This window comes from Colletotrichum tamarilloi, assembly GCF_030869305.1.
Source record: "Colletotrichum tamarilloi strain Tom-12 chromosome Unknown Scaffold_37.1, whole genome shotgun sequence".
In the NCBI taxonomy this organism is placed as follows: Eukaryota; Fungi; Ascomycota; class Sordariomycetes; order Glomerellales; family Glomerellaceae; genus Colletotrichum; species Colletotrichum tamarilloi.
The window spans coordinates 310,220-329,244 of NW_026849420.1; the positions used below are offsets into that span (position 1 = coordinate 310,220).

The following is a 19,025-nucleotide window of genomic DNA, read 5'->3' on the forward strand; positions in this document are numbered from 1 at the left end:
TTTGGCTTAGACTGATGTCGTGACTCAGGATATCCAGGGGACACGTTTGGTATCGTATCCATACCTGTTATCGCTTTGCGCATTCTTGTACAGTATTTTCAGGCACGCCCGCCATGAATCAGATCTGTTTCCCTTCTGCCCCTTCGCCGTTCTATCTTACTCTTGACTAACGATCCCGTAGTAGAATACAGCTTGGCGATCATAATCGAGCTCGTATCCGCCTTCTATTCACGGACAATTTGTCAATACTGTCCGTCGGATCCCGGCACCACGTTGTCGCTGATAATCTAACTCTAAACATGGAATTAACCCCTCGCGCCCTCGCCCAGACTGCGGGGCACAGCTCGAGCTCTAGACGTGATCCTTAACCACCATCAACGCCACATCCGTGCCGGACCCAACCGATCGAGCTCCGTTTCCCAGAAGCGTCTCAACCGCCGTTTCGACGAACGCCCAATGGTCCGGCTAAGTTACCACTGAATAAAACCGTTAGGTCGGGTCATTCTAGCTTCCCTTTCCAAGAGACTCAAGCTATCACGCGGCCCGCGTATCCCCGTTTACGATGGCACTCCAACATACGAGGTCCACCATTCGAGTCAGCTCCCCTGCTCCCGTCATCTCACTCGAGGGAAGGAGGTCAACATGGCTGCGTAGGATCGTGAGAGCATAAGAAGCAGACGAACCTCTATCCTGGGTTGTATCTGAAGTCCTTGTCCCAGCAGGCCCCGGCTTCTCGATCTCTTAGCTATGCACTTCAAGACTCTCGCCGCCTTGGCCGTGAGCCTGGCCTCCGTCTCCCCCGCTACTGCAGACACAACGACCACCATCGACGCCAAGTCGAACCGTGGCACCTGGGAGGGATGGGGAACCTCTCTCGCCTGGTGGGCGAAGCGCTTCGGCACCCGCGATGACCTCGCCGACATCTTCTTCACCACCAAGACCACTACCTTCGGCGGCGCAAGCCTCCCCGGTCTGGGCTTCAATATCGTTCGTCACAATGCCGGTGCTTGCAGCACGAACAGCATCAACGGCGAGAGCATGGTGGTCTCAACCAAGATGATGGCGTCTCGGCAGATTGACGGACACTGGGTCGACTACACCAACACCGACCCGGCCTCGTCTGCCTGGAAGTGGGACGTCGACGTGAACCAGCGCACCATGATGCAAAAGGCCAAGAGCCGCGGCGCAAACCGCTTCGAGCTCTTCTCCAACTCACCCATGTGGTGGGCAACCAAGAACCACAACCCGTCCGGTTCCGCCGACGGCAGCGAGAACATCCAGTCGTGGAACCTCCAGCAGCACGCTGTCTACATGGCCAACATTGCCAAGTACGCAAAGGACAACTGGGGCATCACCTTCGAGACCGTCGAGCCCTTCAACGAGCCCACCGCGAACTGGTGGAAGGCCGACGGCACACAGGAAGGCTGCCACATTGACGTCGCCACGCAGGCAACAATCATCAACTACCTCCGCACCGAGCTCAACAACCGCGGCCTCACCAGCATGTCCATCGCCGCCTCGGACGAGTCTTACTACGACCAGGCCGTCACCACGCTTCAGAACCTCGGCGACGCCGCCCTCAAGAACGTCGCGCGGATCAACGTCCACGGGTACCAGTACGCCAGCGGCGCCCGCGACAAGGTCTACTCCCTCGCCTCGGCGCGCGGCCTCCGTCTCTGGAACAGCGAGTACGGCGAGAGCGACGCGACGGGCGAGAGGCTCGTGAGCAACATGATTCTCGACTTCCGGTGGCTGCGGCCCACGGGTTGGGTGTACTGGCAGGTTCTTGACGGCGGCGGCTGGGGTGTTATTGATGCGGACAATGAGGCTGGTACGCTTGGCTCGGCGAACCAGAAGTACTTTGTCTTTGCGCAGTTTGCGCGCCATATCCGCGAGGGCATGCGTATTCTGGATGGCGGTTCGGATAATGTCGTCGCGGCGTACGATGCGGCCAACTCGAAGCTTATCATCGTTGCTGTCAACTGGGGCGCGGCGCAGTACCTCAACTTTGACCTGAGCGGATTCTCGCAAGCGTCTACGAACGGAGCTACTGTCACGCGATGGAGAACGCAGATTGGAAGCGGTGATCGCTATGTGCAGGCGACTGATACTACGATCAGCGGGACCAAGTTTTGGAGTTACTTTGAGACCAAGATGGTGCAGACGTTTGAGATTCCCAACGTCAAATTGTGATTGGGTTCGGAGGTTAATTTCGCCATGTTATTCTCCTAGGATACACGGAAGCAGAGTCCTCTCAAGGTTGACAACAAGTAATGAAATCATATCCAAGCACCTAAATTCTCCCAAAGTCAACTGAATGTTGTAGGTCTCGCGTCTCGAAAAGGTTAAGAGACATGAAGACTCAACATATGTTCCAATGCTGAAACGATGAGACTTGACGGCATGTGCTTCACCCACCCCATCATCAAACGTGCAAATATTCGTTGACTAGACAATCTTCGGTTGACATATCGCGTCTGCTCCGTATCCGCCATCTAGGCTCAAGTTGACGACCTCCATGGCTGAGCACCGGCCGAGCCCAACCTCAAAGAAAGACACCACATCAGACCCGACCTCAAAAGCGCCTAATTGCAATGGGACCTAGTCTTAATGCGTGGTGTTGTCGTATATTGTCCGCGACACGTGCCCCCATCCCTTGTACACTATCACAGCGGGAAACCATTAGCTGTCTCCCTCTACATTTCAGACATCGCGGGGAGTAAGTCGGAACAAAAAGGTGGGTACGAACAAAGTTCTTGCACTGGTATCTGCGTTCACCGTGAGGCCCGTGAATGATGCATTGGTTCGATGCTATAGCGCACATCTAACATCATCGTTAGTTCTCACTATGGCCTTGCTGGTGTTTGGTGGTTTTCTTACACCCCACATCATCCATGGCTTTTCTACTTTGTGCGGAGGTGGTTTCGCCATTGCGTCATTTGCGACGTCTTCGGAGTCTGTCATGTCCGTGACATCTTCGACGGGCAAGGCGGCGGTGGCGCCGAGGCCGAGGAGCATCGCGACAGCGAGAAGATTAGGTAGACGCATTGTTATAATATGTTCAAATGAGTGGCGTATGTTGCAGTTTTGCGATTACACGTTTGATGATGAGGTGGGAAGGAGGTCTAGGGGGTCTTAAGGACTTCCCGGCGATCCGGGTTGTCAATATTTGTTCACATTTCCGGGGTAGACTTTCAGCCACGAAGTTTCCGTCAGATTCTTATATAATGAAGACCTTTGCAGCTTCCATCTTGATGGTGCCCGCTACCCGTTGGTCAAGTACGATGATAGTTGACGTTTGCATGGGAAGCGAAATTTCCACCAACTGCCGATGACGAAGATATCTGGTGGTTTTCTTCGCCTGACAAGTCGGCCCGGCAGGATCCAGATAGTGACTTGTGCGGAGCTGTCGTTAAAGGCCTACCATATGACCAGGACAACCACTACTACCTCAGTATGCCCTGACTTCTAGTCAATTGCTGTCTCCCAAGGTTTGACGCCCACCGGAGTCTTGTACAACTCCATTCCGAATTTCAGGGTTCGCAGAAGTCTTGCTCCACTTACCGGACCTGGAAGGTTTGCAAGGGACGTTGGGCGCTTGATTGGATTCTGGTTGGTGTTGGGCCGTGCCTGAGAGGAAACCCCGGGTAGCGGCGCAGGGTGGCCGGAGGGATGCTGATCCCTCCAGCCCAGAGACGACAGCAGGCTTCCGCAGAATGTAAGTAAATGATCAAACAAATGTCCGTTCACCTTAGACGCTCAGGCCTAAACGTAATCACCGGGCGCACAGTTATCTTCAGTTATTAATATTGGCTCACATTAGTAACTGCAGCTTCAATCTCCATGTTTTTCTTCAAAGCCATCTTTATCTTGGCATTGACAGCCCTGAGCTCATATGCTCTAGACTCTAGCCCTCCTGAAACACACGATTTTTCTCAGCCTGCTTTTTACGTCGACCTTACAATGGACGAGTTTCTATCACTTCACGACCAATATAAACAGTGGCATCAAAAGACAGCCATTAAACGCGACTACGTCTTGAATGAGCTGGATGAAGTCTGTCTAGTTATCGGGCCCATGTATCGACTTCAAAATGGATGGTGTTCTGCCCCTGCGAACCATAGAAAATATATATTCAGGAACAGGACTTATATATAGGATGGACTTATGCCGGGCTTGAGAATAGACTTCTATAGCTTCTTTAGAAATCAACTTAGTATTCAATCTTACGATCACTTTCAACTATCTTTACTAAGAACCCCTTTAATAAGATTACGATTAACTACCGAAGCCTTATAACTTACAGCATATAGCTTCAGGGAAGCTATCACGACCACGACACTATTTGGTACCCGCAGCCTCGGCTTCTGCTAACATACCTCACTACGACTAGCTGGCCGCAACACGATAAAGCCCCTAGGTAAAACACCTTCCTCTAGCATTTAAAGTACTCCCCGCCTACTCTACAGATCACCTGTCCATTGGCAAGCTGAGTATGAGCTCCGTCGGTGACAACTATTTCAAGATCAGTTCTGGTATGGTTTCAAAGATAAGTATGACTTAGTTTCTTACTGCGCGGTGTAGTGACAACAGCAACATCCATAGACTTGTACTCGTCGGTTTCGGTGCACTGAATCCATCTCCAGGAGATGGTCTGGCCGCCGGGGAAGCCCAACTCGGTGGTGCGGTGTCTCAAAGCCCATTCGACATCCCCTTTGCTAACGCGCTGAGTATTTGATCTATGGGCGCCCCAGCACCATGTAGTTTCGGCGGCTACAATGAGTTGCGCGCCGAGAAGTGTTAAGATGGCAGCCTTCATTTTGTGACTTGGGCCGAGTTTTACTGTGACTGGGTGTTGTCTCTATAATTCCGTCTATCTTCGGTATGTAATGCTCGGATGGAAGTGAGGATTTGAATGCTGGTAGGTAATTTCGTGTGACCTACCTCTTCTCGTGACAGATATGGCGGGCTTTTTATCTTTAGCATGACTGGAACCCAAGTGGTCCAAGTAAGTTATCAATGTCGGAGCTAATATGAAGGCAAAGTTTGTTCAACGGCGTTGTCGAAGCCGACGTTAGATGTAAATTGTTTTTGAAGAGTGCGGGCCACCTCCCGTCGGCTCATCTGAAGAGAGTTCTAGCAACTGGGCCTTCTAGTTGAAGGACACAACCTACTGCCTAGTAGAATCAAGAGCGGTGTCAATCGCCATAACGCACGAGTCAGACACTAGAAGGCGGATGGCTAAGTAGAGTAAGGGCGGTGGCTTGTGCAAAGAAATAATATGCGTGCGCCTTGGAAACCGACAGATTATTTGGAAATCCTGCCCTTTGCAACTAAGTGGGATGCCGACGGCGTTTTGCGCAGAACCACCGATTGGGCCCAAGCAGAGTCCGTCATAGCTACCTTATAGCACGTATCCCAAGAAAAGATCCGATTGAACCGGTATAGGGAGGAGGACTCTCGAAGATTTTTGATATTTATTTATAGCTTTTACCTATTATTTTATTTCTCTCTTCTTCATATTAAGTCTTTTAGTTAATTAAGTTAATATAACAGCGTTTTAATTGCTTGACCAAGGAATTCTCTTCACCTCTGAGCTCCACGGAATCTTTCTCCCGTCCAAATCACTCGATCGCGTTATGCTTATTCATGCTAGAGATAGCAAGGGCAAACACGTTGGCCTCGACGTGGTCTGCAATACAACAGAACCGTTTTACGAGGACAAGGAAGAAGAGAGCAGCGGAACGACTATGATCAAGTTCGGGCAGGTTGATCATGCTCTTTTGAAGGATTTGAAGGGGTATATGGAGAAGAACGATTTGCAAGTCATGGAGTGTGAGCAGTCATTCTATGACTACAAAAAGGGCAAATCAACGATCGGGTTCATGCCTTTGATTTGGGTCTGAAGCTATAGCTTCGGACTATCGCCTAACTTTGACTGAGGTTTTGCAAAGCTTTGAGCTCGCCGCTTGCGTTCCCCTTACTGAGATGCGAAATGGGGTTGTTTGTAAGTTTTTTACCATTATCACAGAGTCGACATTTGTGAACGGTTTGGCAGACACTGATCCAGATGACTTCGTATAACCATTAAACCAACTTTGGGCCTACTTCTCATCTCTTATCCTTATATGCCCTTCAAACTCTCTACCATGAGAAAAGAATACTCCAGTAGCTGCAACGTGTCCTCGAACCATATTATGCTGCAACTCGACACTCGGCACCGCTTAAAGCTATCTGTCATCCGCCTCAGAGTGGCCGTAGTTTTGGATCGTCGGTGCTGGATAAGGTGCGTAACCCGGAACTAGAAGCACCGGTAGGAGCTCACTAGCAGCAAAGGCAGTAGTCAGCAATCTGTCTGAACGTGTTTCTCTCTAGTCTTGAGTGGAAGCTAACAAGCATGCACGGGTACGTACTCTTGTCGTTGAAGTTCCAGTTGGAGTCAGCGAGATTGTAGATGCCAGGGTTGACAATATTGACGATGGAGGCTCCCGTGCATCCAGCGTTCCTGTAGGTGTGTTAGTGAAATGAGTCGTTCAGAATAGCTAGAGGGCATGCGTAGTACTAAGAAACACTTACTCCCAGATAGTGCAAGAAGTTCCCGCATCAGGCCCAAGCGATGAAACAACGTCGTTGAAGCCGTTGCCCAAATCGTCTAGATGCAGCCTGACTTTAGCAATAATTCCCATTCCTTGCCGTGATCACACCCTAGATGAGTTGCAACTTACAGCATTGGCCGGTGTTGGACTCCAAGTTCTGGCAACGGCCGGAGAAGTTGGCGTCGGAACAGATGTACAAGTGCGTGATGGCCTGAACCGTATCACCCTTGGGGTTGCCGACGCTGTCGACGGGGATGTTGACGGGTCCGTTGTCTTCATCTCGGGGGATCACGCCGGCGAAGGCGGCGGTGATCAGGGTGGCGATGGTGAGAACGGACTGCATTTCGGCTTGGTCGTTGACAGAGATAGTGGGAAATATCAAAGAGGCTAGAGACTATGCTTGAAACTGTAAGAGCAGATGCTGGCTGTGGATGATGAGGTACTCAAGGGAAATGGGTGTGACACGGAGAGGTTAATATACCTCCCAAGATCTCATCTTCACTAACTTTTCTTGGAAAAGATCTCATCGCGACCAATACCACTTTGAGCCCCCAAAAATTGGATCTTGAGTCTAGACCGAACACCCCAAAGTTGCCGTTTCCAGTCTGGACGAAGCTACGGAAGTTCCAATATCGGCGCTGACTTGCATTCCATACCTAGAACAGCTTCCTTTCTTGACTCCGGCTAACATACTTGCGCTGACTTGCATCCAATATTCGGAGTCGCGCATGATCTATGCTCCAGGGTATCGAGTCATTTCTTGGTATGTCCGTATAGCCTGCTTAAGATTCTGTGGCACCTGCCACCTGCGGGTGAACTCCCCTCTGTTATGGTATTGTGAGAAACCTGACAAAGTGGCCTCGGGCCTCGCTAAAGAAGTATCATTTTTCAAGTCAGTCTTAAACAGGAGAAATTGATGACCATGTGCGGTTGGCGTCCAGGCTGATAGTTTTGAGACTGTCCAAGCCATACTTCGATCGTCAGTTGGCGCTCAATACAGTGTACGAGTTATGCCAGTGTCTACCCGATTCAAGCGACATCGTAGAGCTTACAGTGAAGCAACTTCCTGTAGAGCCAATTGCGCATGTACCTAATTTATGTCTCATGCCGCTGTAACTTGGGTTCTAGCAAGCTCTCAAAGTACTATCCGTACTTTGATCTGGCCAAGTCTATAGGCCCAGGCGAAACATGTAATTAGATTATGGGCAGGTTCAGGGCCCAAGTCAAGACGCACGGCTTGCATGAAGATGTAGCTGGATTGGCGGTGCCTTTCTTGGCTTCGGAAAAGGTCATCAGGACAAGCCTTTGGGGGAAATGATGATTCTGACTGGCCACCTAGTAGGATATTGAGCTGGATAATGTTCCACAAAGGGGACAACACTGTAACATTAATTCACATAAGCAACCGGCTATCTCAACACGTGTGATGACAACATGAAATTGTCTCTTATCCCTTCTCACTCATGCATGGCGATAGTGACGGTTCATATGCACTGTGACCCTCACTTCTTCGGGAAGGTCGGTCTAACCGTGCCGCATGCAACTCAAATACCCGGCACGGGGTAAGAGGCATCAGATCCGAAGACCAGTGTCACATATGGGCGGAAAATCACGGATGTAATCTGGGATATCATTTGATTCGGCCGCGTTTTGTTGTACTGGTGCGCCCGTGTATGCATTCATGAACATTTGAGCCGGCCGACGGACCAAGGCAGCCTCAAGAGGGCAAAGATCACGACGTGGATGCTCGATTCTGTCCCAGCCTGCTTCTATCGCCTGCAGAGTCGTATACACTCGGCTACCTACTGCAAGTCCTTTTTGGAGTCCTGTAGTCAGATACAGGATTCGACTCACCTCTCTCTACTTGGCTTCTTCTTCTCGAGCGATTTGGAATGACTCGAACGGCAAGCACATAGGGACAAGCCTACAGATGAATGCGAATACTGGGCGGTCAGTATGAGTTCAAGAAAGAACAATAGAAACACATCCCTCACGTCCAACGATCGAGCTTTACAGTGTGCTTGCACTTGCAGGGACCTGTATTCCCAATATCAACCTGCTTTACACCTCATTGACCGCGAAACTCTAATGTATGATGGCATGCATCAAAAGGTTTCAGCCGAATGCATATAATTAGTTATGCTTATATATACCTAGACTAGGGTGTTCCTGTGAGCGACTTGGGAGAATTCGTAAAAAGCTCAACAACAGACTCAGAAATGCAGAGAAAAAGCAAAAGGATAATCATCAGCGTGATGCATCCGCCGGTAATCGAAACCGGGTCCCTTGCTAACCAGGTGTCAGAATGGAAGGCAAGGATGATAACCACTACACTACAGATGCGGATGTTGGTGCTCGGGAAACACCGGGATTGTTGCCGGGAAGACGCAAAAGGCCCTATATGTAGCTAGCTCGTTCCACATCCGTGTTTTTGTCGTGGGATCCACAACATGCATGCTTTGGAAGTCATTTCATTGAGGCGGGCGATGGGGAAGGGCGGTTTACACGGACACCCTTGGGTTCCTAATATGAAGGCACATCACCTCTATCAACTCTTGAACGTATTCGATAGGACTAGCTATCATTTGATCAAGATTCTTTGATTCGTGAAATTCCAGTCAGGTTTGACGGCTGATCAGCTGATCCATGTTCTCCTCGGCTGATTGTCCTACTCAGAGGCAGGCTCATCCGCCAAGTCAACCTGAAAAACACCCTTCGAGAACCTCACAACCAAGTCCCTTGCCTCCGTCTCTGGATCCTCGACATTCCATCTCTCCTTGTCTGTTTCCCATGTAAACTTGGTTATCCGACGGCTCTTGCCATCATCTCCTGCAGGCTCGACCGTGATCTTGCCCAGAGTGTATCCAGTCCAACTCCGGGCAAAGACGACGCTCTCCTCGCCGTCCTTCTCGAGGTGGACAATGGCCCAGCGGTCGTCCATATCCTGTGGTGTAAATCCCTTCTTCATGCGCTCCCACCCATCTGCGGGGATGATGCGCGCCTCGTCCCAGCTCGATGAGGCCGGCTTCGAGGGCTCCCACTTTGCGTTATCGTCGCTCATTGTTTTGGTAGATTCCTCGGCGGTGCGGGGTTGTACAGTGCAAATCTGTCGGATGTCGCACGCAAGTATTGATTGAAATTTGACGAAATGGTTCAGGGTGGGACTTCGACGAAGTTGGGCGATGGAATACTTGCCCAAAAGCTGTACGACCTCAGATATATGTAGCTTCGTTAGACTAGGCTTCTGCCTGCTCCAGTTTGAGTTTCCCCTCCTCGTTGCCTGCTGATACTGACGCTTGTCCCCAAGCTTTCTTACGAGATGACTCAGACGAGGCATTCTTGTCAGCTTCAACCAGCTTGTCTGCATCTTGCCGTCACAATTGGTCAACGCCTGCCATGCAAAGAAAAACCGGCTACTTGTTCAGCCTTGATGGCCAGAGTGATGATAGCCTATCACTGAATTATGAAGCCGCGACCAAAGACGAGTCCCCTGGAAGCTTGTTTTTGCGCAACCCGGCAATCCAGGGGCCACTGGCGCGGTTTTAGTCATCAACTATTCGGTGCATCCATAGCTAATCCGTCAAGAGAACAGACTGGATCTATGGGCTCTTGGCAACATGTTCTGTTCATCCGGGAATTCTTCAGCTTATTGTCCGAGGATGCCTTCCAATGGCCATCTCTTCGACTTGTTGTCAGCATCGTATCCGGCGATTGTGAGGTCGACGTCAAAGGCGCGAGTCTGCAGACTTCATTAGCGTTGTAGATTTGGCGAGAAAGACGCCTGAACTCGACGAGGCTTCAGGCCCCGTTCTAGAAGAGGCACAGCTCCAAGGGCTGCCGCCACGGCGAATCCCCTTTTGATCTTGGGCAATGGCCATAGCTCCAGGAGCACGATGGGTGTTCGCGAAGAGGGATGTTTTTTGTCCTGAATGACTGGGACTAACGGCGACCTCAGAATGTCTCGGTAAGCCCTCTCTTTGGTTCCCGACAACCTGGGTTCTTTAGCGTCGCTATCCAGGCGTCCAGGCCTTTCCAAGCACGGCCTTTCCACAGACCGTGAGAAAGGACGGGAAATGGTCCCTTATTACATCGGTGCTGGCTCGACTCACTTATGGCCTGAGACAGGCACAGCTGCCATGCCAAATGCGGGCGACCTCGTCCGGAAACGGGCCGCTGTGATCTAGCCAGTCTCTAGTAGTCAGCACCGCCTGGAATGGCGTTAGGTCTGGTCAAAGCGCTCGAGCATTTTAGCTTCGTAGGCCACGCGAGATGTGTTAGTCGTCGCCTCGCCGCACAAAGGGTCGATAGTCTCTTGGTGGCGTTAGAGATATCGTCCATCGGTAGCCCCGCGGTCACAATGAAGATCCCAAAGAGGTGGACGGTAGTATGAATGAGTAGAACCAGACATAAAACCGGACGAGAAGACCATGGGAAGTGTTTCCAAAGACCAAGAGTATCGACTCCAATTCAATCCTTCTCTAGTATCCAGGGTCTCTACGAACCGTTTATTCTTTTCAACATGGGTATCTATTCGTTGACCACGTTTCTTCTTTCATCCACATTTTTTCTCCAAGCCCTTGCCGCGCCTGCCAATGCCGGCCCAACGGTTACGATCGCCTCCGGTGTCGTGATTGGCACCACGGCCCAACCCGCATCGGCAACCGGAACCGCCAATGCCTACATGGGAATCCCATTTGCCAAGTCTCCCCCAGAACGGTTCTCTCCTCCCCAAGCCGCGGATGCATGGTCGTCTCCACTGTCGGCTCAAGCTTTCAAGCCAGCATGTATCCAACAATTCGCCGAGAAGGGCAACGCCCAAACGTTGCAGAAGGCCTATTTCGGAAACCCAGCTGGGTCTCTTACCGATGAGAGTGAGGACTGCTTGTACCTCAACGTCTTCACTCCTACGGGTACAACATCTACCAGCAAGAAGGCTGTTATGTTTTGGCTGTTTCCCGGTAACCTTCAGTTTGGCACTGCTAGTCTGCCCATCTACGACGGTAGCTCGCTTGCTGTCTCTCAAGATGTTGTAGTGGTCACGATCAACTACCGCACCAACAGTAAGGGCTCTTTACTCATGACTAGTCACCAGCCTTGCTAACCAGATACTCTAGTCTTTGGCTTCTCCAACTCTCCTGAGATTGCCACTGGATCTCAGAACTCGGGGTACCTTGACCAGCGTTTCGCTCTTCAATGGGTGCAGAGCAACATCGCTCAGTTCGGCGGCGACCCTTCACGCGTCACCATCTTTGGAGAGTCTGCTGGTGGTGAATCTGTCAAGCAGCTCCTCGCCAACCCACCCAGCCCTCTTCCCTTCTCGGCTGCCATCATGGAGTCACAGCAGTCCCTCCTTGTGGGTTCCGGCTCCGACAGTTACTCCAAGGTCCTGAAGAACTTCAACTGCGTCGACATCAAGTGCCTTCGTCAGGTCTCGGCCACAGATATCAAGGCATACATTGAAGCCCAGTCCCTCGTTTTCCCTCCCGTCAACGGTGATGGTACATCCATCAACGACGTCCGCAACAGCATCTCTTCCAAGAAGTGGCCCAAGATCCCCGTCATCATGGGTACCACCCTCAACGAGGCCCGCGTCTTCCTCGCTATGGAGGGCTTGAATGACGGAGCCTCTGCCATGAGTTCGGTGCTCTCCCAGATCGGTATCACCTCTGCTATCACAAAGGCCGCCATTACGACCTCCTACGCCGCAAAGGCTATCAACGATCCCTACGTTCTCGCCGACAGAATCATGACCGACGCTATCTTCACTTGCACAACATCTACCTTGGCAAGCTACCTCGCCATCAACGGCTACACTGCCTACCGCTACCGCTACGATCCGGTCTTCGCGTCTACTAGCATCTTCGCCAATCCAGGCTCCTACCACACTAGCGAGATCCCCTCCGTCTTTGGCACATACCCCGCCTACAGCAAGTGGGGTTCAGCGACTGCGCAACAGACGAAGCTCAGTTCCTATATGCAGGGCGTCTGGGGCGGCTTCGCCAAGAACCCCAACGGCGGTGTCGGATGGCCCAAGATCGGAAGCGCTCTTGGCTTTGAGTTGGGACTCTTAGGCTCTGGTTCGTCGAGTGGTGTGACGGTGTCGGCAACCCTTGCGGCGGATTACGCCTGCGCTATATACGCGCCGTTTACGGAAGCCGCCGGTTTTTCTTACTGATTTACTTGAATTTGAGGGGAGTTTGGAGTTTAAAAGGGTTCAAAGAATGGAAAGGGCAGCCTACATACGATGTCTCGTTGATAGGAGAATTGATTAAGGACTCAATAATGAGATGTCGTTTGATCCTGTAGCGGTAGAGTAGCTAGCGACAAATTTGTTAGACTAGAATCTACTTCTGTGTCGTCAATTCCCTTGAAGTACCTTTTGCCCCTTTCCTGTTCTTCTTTACCCCGTTCAACGTCGTCTCGTTGCAGTGGGCGGCATAAGAGGCGACAGAGTACAGGTATTTTGGCATGACCAGCTAGTTGCCCCTCCTCATAGCCTCAACGTGATCCTTCACCACCGTTGAAGTCTTCGACCGTACTGAAACAGCTTTGGCTGTAATGAACCAACATCTACCTTAGATGACTGTTTCATCGTTTTGGTTGTCCCTACCCAAAACCTTTCTCCTGGCAAAAAGTTGTCCACTTTGTGCCAACCGCCCATTGTGACATGCCTATCATGAACAAAAGGCAGTGCCGCCAAGTCATTTCATAACAAACGACATTCAGTTAGGACAAGACTTTGTTCGAGACAAAGACTCGCAATGAAGACGCAGCATTTAACAAGCTCGAAGCTGCCAACTTCGTAAACTTGCCCGCTCAATTCACATTACCCTACAAACCAAACCAGCAACTAACATATCTTCAGTGTTCCCAATCGCATCACAATGGCTCAATCATATTTCGAAAGCAATATTGCCACCACCGCCCTGAAGGATCAACTCAGAGCGGTGCAAGCTAAGAACGCCCCTAAGAAGCCCGAATGGGCCAGTTCTCACCAAAATGAGCAGCCAGTGTCGACCAAAGAACCTCGACCGCTGCGCCTCGTCGAGAAGTACAACAAAGACAAAGCTAACTCTTCGACCAATCAGAAGACCCCGGATTCCCATAACACAAGCGCTCAGACGGCCGATATCTCCGCCGAAACCCCATACTGCAGCGGCGCTATCCAGGGCGACTTGCCGATCCAGATGGTTGACGCCGAGAATGGACAACGGCTCCCGGCGCATTCTCGTCGACAGAACTCAGAGCACCTCTATGTCCACGAGGAAGCGAGTACTGGTCATGTAACTGACCAAGGTAGGCAGCTAACCGACAATGAAGAACTGCCGCCAATCAAGACATTCTGGGAGAAGGTCGAGTCTGCGCTGTACCTATACCAGTTGCGAACCCATGGTGACAACGAGGAGCACCCCTTCTACCGTGCTAGGGCCAAGGCTTTCTCCATGCATAAAGCAGTCGGCATCTTTGCAGGGTTTTCAGCGAGTCTGTTCTTTTCAGTCGGGATATATCTCGCCAGAGATAACATTCAACCTCCCTTGAATCTCCCCTTTATGTTCACCTGGATCGCTTTCAGCGGTATTGTAGTCCTCTGGGCCATGGTGGCTATCATTCTGATCCAATGGTCTAAAAGAGGACTCAAGCACGACTTGGAGGTTGCCAGAATGAGAGACGCTTTCAATGCCACCACTGTTGGGGATGCTGCTTCAGAGGGATGTTTCGTGAATGGTGTGCGTTACGAGGGCGAGCAGCGTCCCAAGCCGGACTCCATCACAAATGAAGCTATCCAGCGAGCAAATGGTCGAGAAGCCCCGGAGGTTTCTGATTCTAGTACGCACTCAAGTCTTGACGTCATCCGTGAGTCGAAAGGAAACTGGGCTGACAGCACAAAGGAGGAGTTATCGAAGTTGCCTGGAACACCAGAGTAAGAGCGTGCTTGATTCGGTGATCGTGGACAGGGTGAATAGGGTATAGAATTTGTTAGAAGAATGACTACGCGATTGGCACACATAAATTTCCTTTTTTCATCCCATGTTGCAGCGAATACTCAAGAGACCCAGAAAAATGGTCTCCGATATCTGCTTTGGAACCTAGAATTTACCTTGTTATTCAGGCAGAGTAACGAGTGTGCCAGAAACCCTAATCTTCCATGGGCTTGCATACATCAGTAAATACTTCCTGTAATCTTTCGACGATGGGCAGGCGCGTTCGGCCTGTTATTGGGGTTTCGCTGGGGAAGGAGCATTCTTGGCAACGACTTACAAGCCTTGGACGACGTCGAGACGGAGTGGACTGCAATAGTCAGACCACGCAAGTTCCGAAGAACTTGACTCATCAATTTCCGGATGTTTCTGTACGGTCCGAGGTTATTTCTCCAGATTGTTGATCACCCCGTAGTTGCATATGTTTTGCCCACTTTCTTGTCTGACCACGTGTCTGAGAGATGATGGGCATCATAAAGTTTAAACGGATCGATTTGAGGTTGTCCAAATGCGGAAAACCTATTTGAGACATGAAAATAAACATTGAATTGGGTTACTGTAACTGGGATGCTGGAATGGAGGATGATTGCTGATGGCAACTCAACATTCCTGGGGTGGTTTGACCCTGAGTCAATGTGGTGCAGGATTTAACCACAGGCATCTCTTTCTTGTCTTCTCTTTTTCCTGACGATAACTTCACCTTCTTCAATTGTGGAAGCCGCCCGGTCTTTCCTTCCCTCTGGGAGAAAAACTTTGCTCACCGCGGACCCGTGGTGTTGTGGGTGCCTGGAGGCAGACGCGTCTTCAACCTTTGGACCGCGTCAACCTTTCCACCCAGAACAACATGGAATAAGACTTTCCTTCTCACAAAGCCAGCACTCTCTTTTCCCCATCGCCAAACGGCTTTTCCTTTCGTTTGTCAAAGCTCAAGGCTATTCCTTCATTCCCACAACATCCTCTTTGTCATTCATTTTCCGTCACTCTCTTTTTTCCGAATACCCTCACTTGGAGGATTCGTCACAGAGCATTCACATCCGCGAGCAAAGAATGTCGCTGCCACCGCAGGCCTCTTTCAGCTCTGCCACAACTGCGGTCGCCAGTCGTGGAGCGGCATACCCTTCTGTGGAGGAATTTACCTCCTTCAAGCTGCCGAACAAGCCGAGAATCATCAAGACTCTCACTAGCGATGATATCTCAGACCTTTCCGATGAGCCGGACAGTGCGCCTCGCCCTGCGATGAACCCCTCGACGCCCATTCCTCCTTCTCCCATGTCTTCGGAGGAGTCTGATCGGGTCATCGACCTCAATTATACTCCGCTCACCGTCCGAGGCAAGAGCATGATCTTGCCTCAACACCCTCTCAGCGGCAAAGCCAAATCTCCTCGCTGGCCCTTCCAGAACGCGACACCCCGCACCTCGACTATGGTGCCCATTGTCCGAAGCTTCACTGGAACTTCCAGCCGATTCGACCACAATCCCAGAGACGACTACAATCCAGCGGTTGAGATCAGCGTCACCGAGTCCCTAGACGAGTTCCAGATCAACCATCCCAACGGCCGCTTGCTTGCGTCTCACCCTCAAGGCCTCTCTGTTCACGAGACTGGATGCAACCTGACCGGTCGCAACTTGGCCAACATTCCCACCCTAGTCGAGCAGCTTCAGCAGGATGCTCACTCAATCAAGGCCGTTTCTTCCAAGCACCGACAGAGACCCTTCGAAGTCTTCTACCGCCGTTGCAAGAGCTCCCAGCTCCTTAATCTTCAGATCCTCCGACGCCGCCAGGACAAGCGAAAGAAGGATTTCGAGACAGACACCACTTGGTACCAGCGCATCAGTCTCGATGATAATATCTATGTCGGGTCCGTCGTCCTTACTCTCTTCTTCGTCACCCAGACGGTTGTCTCCATCACTGTCAGTTTGACCATGGTAGCTTCCCAGATGAGCATCCCTTACTTCGTCGTTGTCTGGGTCATGGTGAGCCTCATCGTCATGATCTTCACTGTGGTTATGAGCCTTCAAATGCGCTCTTTCCGCAAGAAGACCAACGCTCTTATTGACGATGAGAAACGAGTTCGCTCGACTACCTTTCCCAAGCTCTCTCATGAGGGTCATCTTCACCTGCCTGCCGACGCTGCAGAGATCGCTCATCGCCGTCAGATTGCCGCCGCCCTTGCGAATGAGCAAGCTCATGCAGGCAGCTCGACCGAAGAGTCCGAGAAGAGTTCTGATGGAACCGTTATCACCCAGCCGCCCGCCGTGTTCGACCCATTCGCCCCGGCTATGCTCCGCGACACCAGCAGCGTCTACCTCTCAGCCAGCGGCACTTCGCCCCAGGGAATCCAGGATTCCAACGACACAGCTTGGCAGAACGTTGATGCCGCGGCGGTCGGAACCTCCCGCACTAGCTCCATGACGGCCGTCGTCCCTGCGGCTCCCGCCAACCTCCAGGCGAGCAACCAGGGATCGAGCTGCTAGGACCGGTGCGAGTTCCGGATGCAACCTTACGGCAGAATTCCCATCATGAAATATATTTGAGGAGCCAGTCTTCTGTGTTTCGGGCGTTCCTACTGGGGAAAGGACATGGAATTTTTGACAAGGGAGTCTGGATGGAACATGGAACGGCGATTGATTTGTGAAGATACCCCTTACCGCACGGAGATGGAAACGGTTTCGGTTTTATTCGAGGTTTTGATGTAGGAATATGGTTCAGTCACTTCTAGGCAGGGCAGTCAGACATGGCTTTCAAACACTTGTGCCTCTTTCGTCTTGCGCCACCTTTCTTGTGAGCTTGTCTGTGCATAGTTGCGATTATCGTTCTGCTTCCTCATCCGCTCGTGTTGGCCAGAATGAGACGACCAGCGGGATCAGCACACATGCTGCGCCATATTCAGCCAATGACCGGTAAATACAGAGCCTTGCAGCTTGTTATTTTCATCCACTTGTCATGCCAAGGTAACGCCGGCGGTTGCGTTGCATGTTGAGGCAGTCGGTTGGCTCGTCGCATAAACTTGATTGGCCGTTGGTTGCCTATCTGCCCTTCGCCCGTTAGCTGCCTGATTCATACAGATGTGCAGTATTGTGCATCCCCCCAACCCCCTCATCCAGATTCCTCATCGACTTTCTCATCTTTTCCCAATCCATCTCACAAAATCTCAGAATTTTTACGTCAAAATTGCCGCGATATCAATCCCCTAACGTCCACCAGATTTGCTCCGGTGCCTTCTTTTCGACTATGTCGGCGCAGCCGCTGGAATCTCACAAGATGAGGAAAATGGCTTGGCTCGAGAGGCTAAGACGTAAGTGGAGACTCAAGGATGATGCTATGTTAGCAGACCCCGGATTGTCCCCAATGGCATCCTCATCTCACTCTCTGACCAATCCAAGCGAGGCTTCTTTCGAATGTCCGCCCGAGCCATCTCCAGTGCCGACGGATGTCGAGGAGGGTGTTGACAGCATAAGCAACGCTACCCCACTGAATTCGGTATCGACACCAGCTGAAGACACCAGACCGAATCTGACAAATCTTTGGGAGAAGGCGATGCAAGCCATGCAGGATGGTCCCGATTCAGAAAAGCGGGAGCTCGCCCAGCAATATGCTGAGATCCTGGCCTCGAAGCTAAATGGGTCTGAAGGTGGGCTTGGAGCCGAAGGTCCAAGTCATCTCAAGTATGAACAAGTCGCAGAGATATTGAACGCGAAGGTGGAAGAACTGAGCCAAGAGCGGCTGGCCGTTTCCCTTGGAAGTCGCGAGTTGTCTATTGAGCCCTTGTTCAACAATGTATCGAAACACATCATCGCCGCAAAGGACCTCATAAGCAGTGCCGCCGGGGCCGACCCTCACGCCGCTCTTGCTTGTGCCGGAGGACTTGTCATTCTAACAGTTCGTTGTGCCACCTCATATACTGAAAGCTCATTCTTGGCATAGCACGACTAACGTCCGAGCAGTTCCTCGTCCGTCCCATAGAGCAGAGAGAACATATACTCCGAGGTCTTGAACTGACATCTTCTCTCATCTGTCGATACTTCGCGATGGAGCAGGTTTACCGCCCTCAAGCCCGCATGGAGAGTCTACCAGCAGAGTCAGCCAGAAGGCTCGAGTTGGATCTAGAACGCAACCTAGTCAATCTTTACACCAAGATCATTGAGTTCCAGGCACGAGTACTCTGTTATCTACAACGCAGCCGTCCGACCCGATTCATTAGAGACGTAAGTCAACATACCCACTTCCTGGCACCCCCCTGTTTCTGGCACCACAAAAACGATGGGATCACAACCCAACCTCCTCATTACTATTAACTATTGATCCTCAACCACACCCACTACAATACAGCTGCCAGCCTCACTAGGGCATTCAGAGTCGCTGGATTCAGCCGTGATAACCTCCTTTTCACCCGCTTCGATTTGAGCCCGATGGATATCCCTGATGTTCGCGAACTTCGTATTGGGATCG

General features: G+C 51.3%; 10 protein-coding genes across 10 annotated transcripts; 6 read left to right on the plus strand and 4 right to left on the minus strand.

Annotated features, from left to right (window-relative positions):
- Positions 1-747: 747 nt before the first annotated feature.
- Positions 748-2,193, plus strand: CTAM01_09484 (endo-beta-1,6-galactanase; the record flags this gene model as incomplete). Its single annotated transcript, XM_060525503.1, has 1 exon — positions 748-2,193. One exon carries the CDS (start codon positions 748-750, stop codon positions 2,191-2,193), a length of 1,446 nt encoding a protein of 481 aa, XP_060379959.1.
- A 414-nt stretch (positions 2,194-2,607) lies between these two features.
- CTAM01_09485 (uncharacterized protein) lies at positions 2,608-3,048 on the minus strand (the record flags this gene model as incomplete). The annotated part of the gene is made up of 3 exons (XM_060525504.1): positions 2,608-2,663; positions 2,746-2,824; positions 2,881-3,048. The coding sequence occupies 3 exons, from the start codon at positions 3,046-3,048 to the stop codon at positions 2,608-2,610; spliced, it is 303 nt and encodes a 100-aa protein (XP_060379960.1).
- A 1,495-nt stretch (positions 3,049-4,543) lies between these two features.
- On the minus strand, positions 4,544-4,819 carry CTAM01_09486 (uncharacterized protein; the record flags this gene model as incomplete). Its single annotated transcript, XM_060525505.1, has 1 exon — positions 4,544-4,819. One exon carries the CDS (start codon positions 4,817-4,819, stop codon positions 4,544-4,546), a length of 276 nt encoding a protein of 91 aa, XP_060379961.1.
- Positions 4,820-5,281: 462 nt separating this feature from the next.
- Positions 5,282-5,906, plus strand: CTAM01_09487 (uncharacterized protein; the record flags this gene model as incomplete). Its single annotated transcript, XM_060525506.1, has 2 exons — positions 5,282-5,388; positions 5,657-5,906. 2 exons carry the CDS (start codon positions 5,282-5,284, stop codon positions 5,904-5,906), a joined length of 357 nt encoding a protein of 118 aa, XP_060379962.1.
- Positions 5,907-6,230: 324 nt separating this feature from the next.
- CTAM01_09488 (uncharacterized protein) lies at positions 6,231-6,939 on the minus strand (the record flags this gene model as incomplete). The annotated part of the gene is made up of 4 exons (XM_060525507.1): positions 6,231-6,355; positions 6,414-6,505; positions 6,577-6,667; positions 6,726-6,939. 4 exons carry the CDS (start codon positions 6,937-6,939, stop codon positions 6,231-6,233), a joined length of 522 nt encoding a protein of 173 aa, XP_060379963.1.
- Positions 6,940-9,264: 2,325 nt separating this feature from the next.
- CTAM01_09489 (uncharacterized protein) lies at positions 9,265-9,657 on the minus strand (the record flags this gene model as incomplete). The annotated part of the gene is made up of 1 exon (XM_060525508.1): positions 9,265-9,657. The coding sequence occupies one exon, from the start codon at positions 9,655-9,657 to the stop codon at positions 9,265-9,267; it is 393 nt and encodes a 130-aa protein (XP_060379964.1).
- A 1,458-nt stretch (positions 9,658-11,115) lies between these two features.
- CTAM01_09490 (carboxylesterase) lies at positions 11,116-12,771 on the plus strand (the record flags this gene model as incomplete). The annotated part of the gene is made up of 2 exons (XM_060525509.1): positions 11,116-11,656; positions 11,711-12,771. 2 exons carry the CDS (start codon positions 11,116-11,118, stop codon positions 12,769-12,771), a joined length of 1,602 nt encoding a protein of 533 aa, XP_060379965.1.
- A 709-nt stretch (positions 12,772-13,480) lies between these two features.
- On the plus strand, positions 13,481-14,521 carry CTAM01_09491 (uncharacterized protein; the record flags this gene model as incomplete). Its single annotated transcript, XM_060525510.1, has 1 exon — positions 13,481-14,521. One exon carries the CDS (start codon positions 13,481-13,483, stop codon positions 14,519-14,521), a length of 1,041 nt encoding a protein of 346 aa, XP_060379966.1.
- A 1,101-nt stretch (positions 14,522-15,622) lies between these two features.
- Positions 15,623-17,050, plus strand: CTAM01_09492 (uncharacterized protein; the record flags this gene model as incomplete). The annotated part of the gene is made up of 1 exon (XM_060525511.1): positions 15,623-17,050. One exon carries the CDS (start codon positions 15,623-15,625, stop codon positions 17,048-17,050), a length of 1,428 nt encoding a protein of 475 aa, XP_060379967.1.
- Positions 17,051-17,807: 757 nt separating this feature from the next.
- CTAM01_09493 (ankyrin repeat protein) lies at positions 17,808-18,980 on the plus strand (the record flags this gene model as incomplete). The annotated part of the gene is made up of 3 exons (XM_060525512.1): positions 17,808-18,429; positions 18,501-18,781; positions 18,906-18,980. The coding sequence occupies 3 exons, from the start codon at positions 17,808-17,810 to the stop codon at positions 18,978-18,980; spliced, it is 978 nt and encodes a 325-aa protein (XP_060379968.1).
- Between the last annotated feature and the right edge of the window lie 45 nt (positions 18,981-19,025).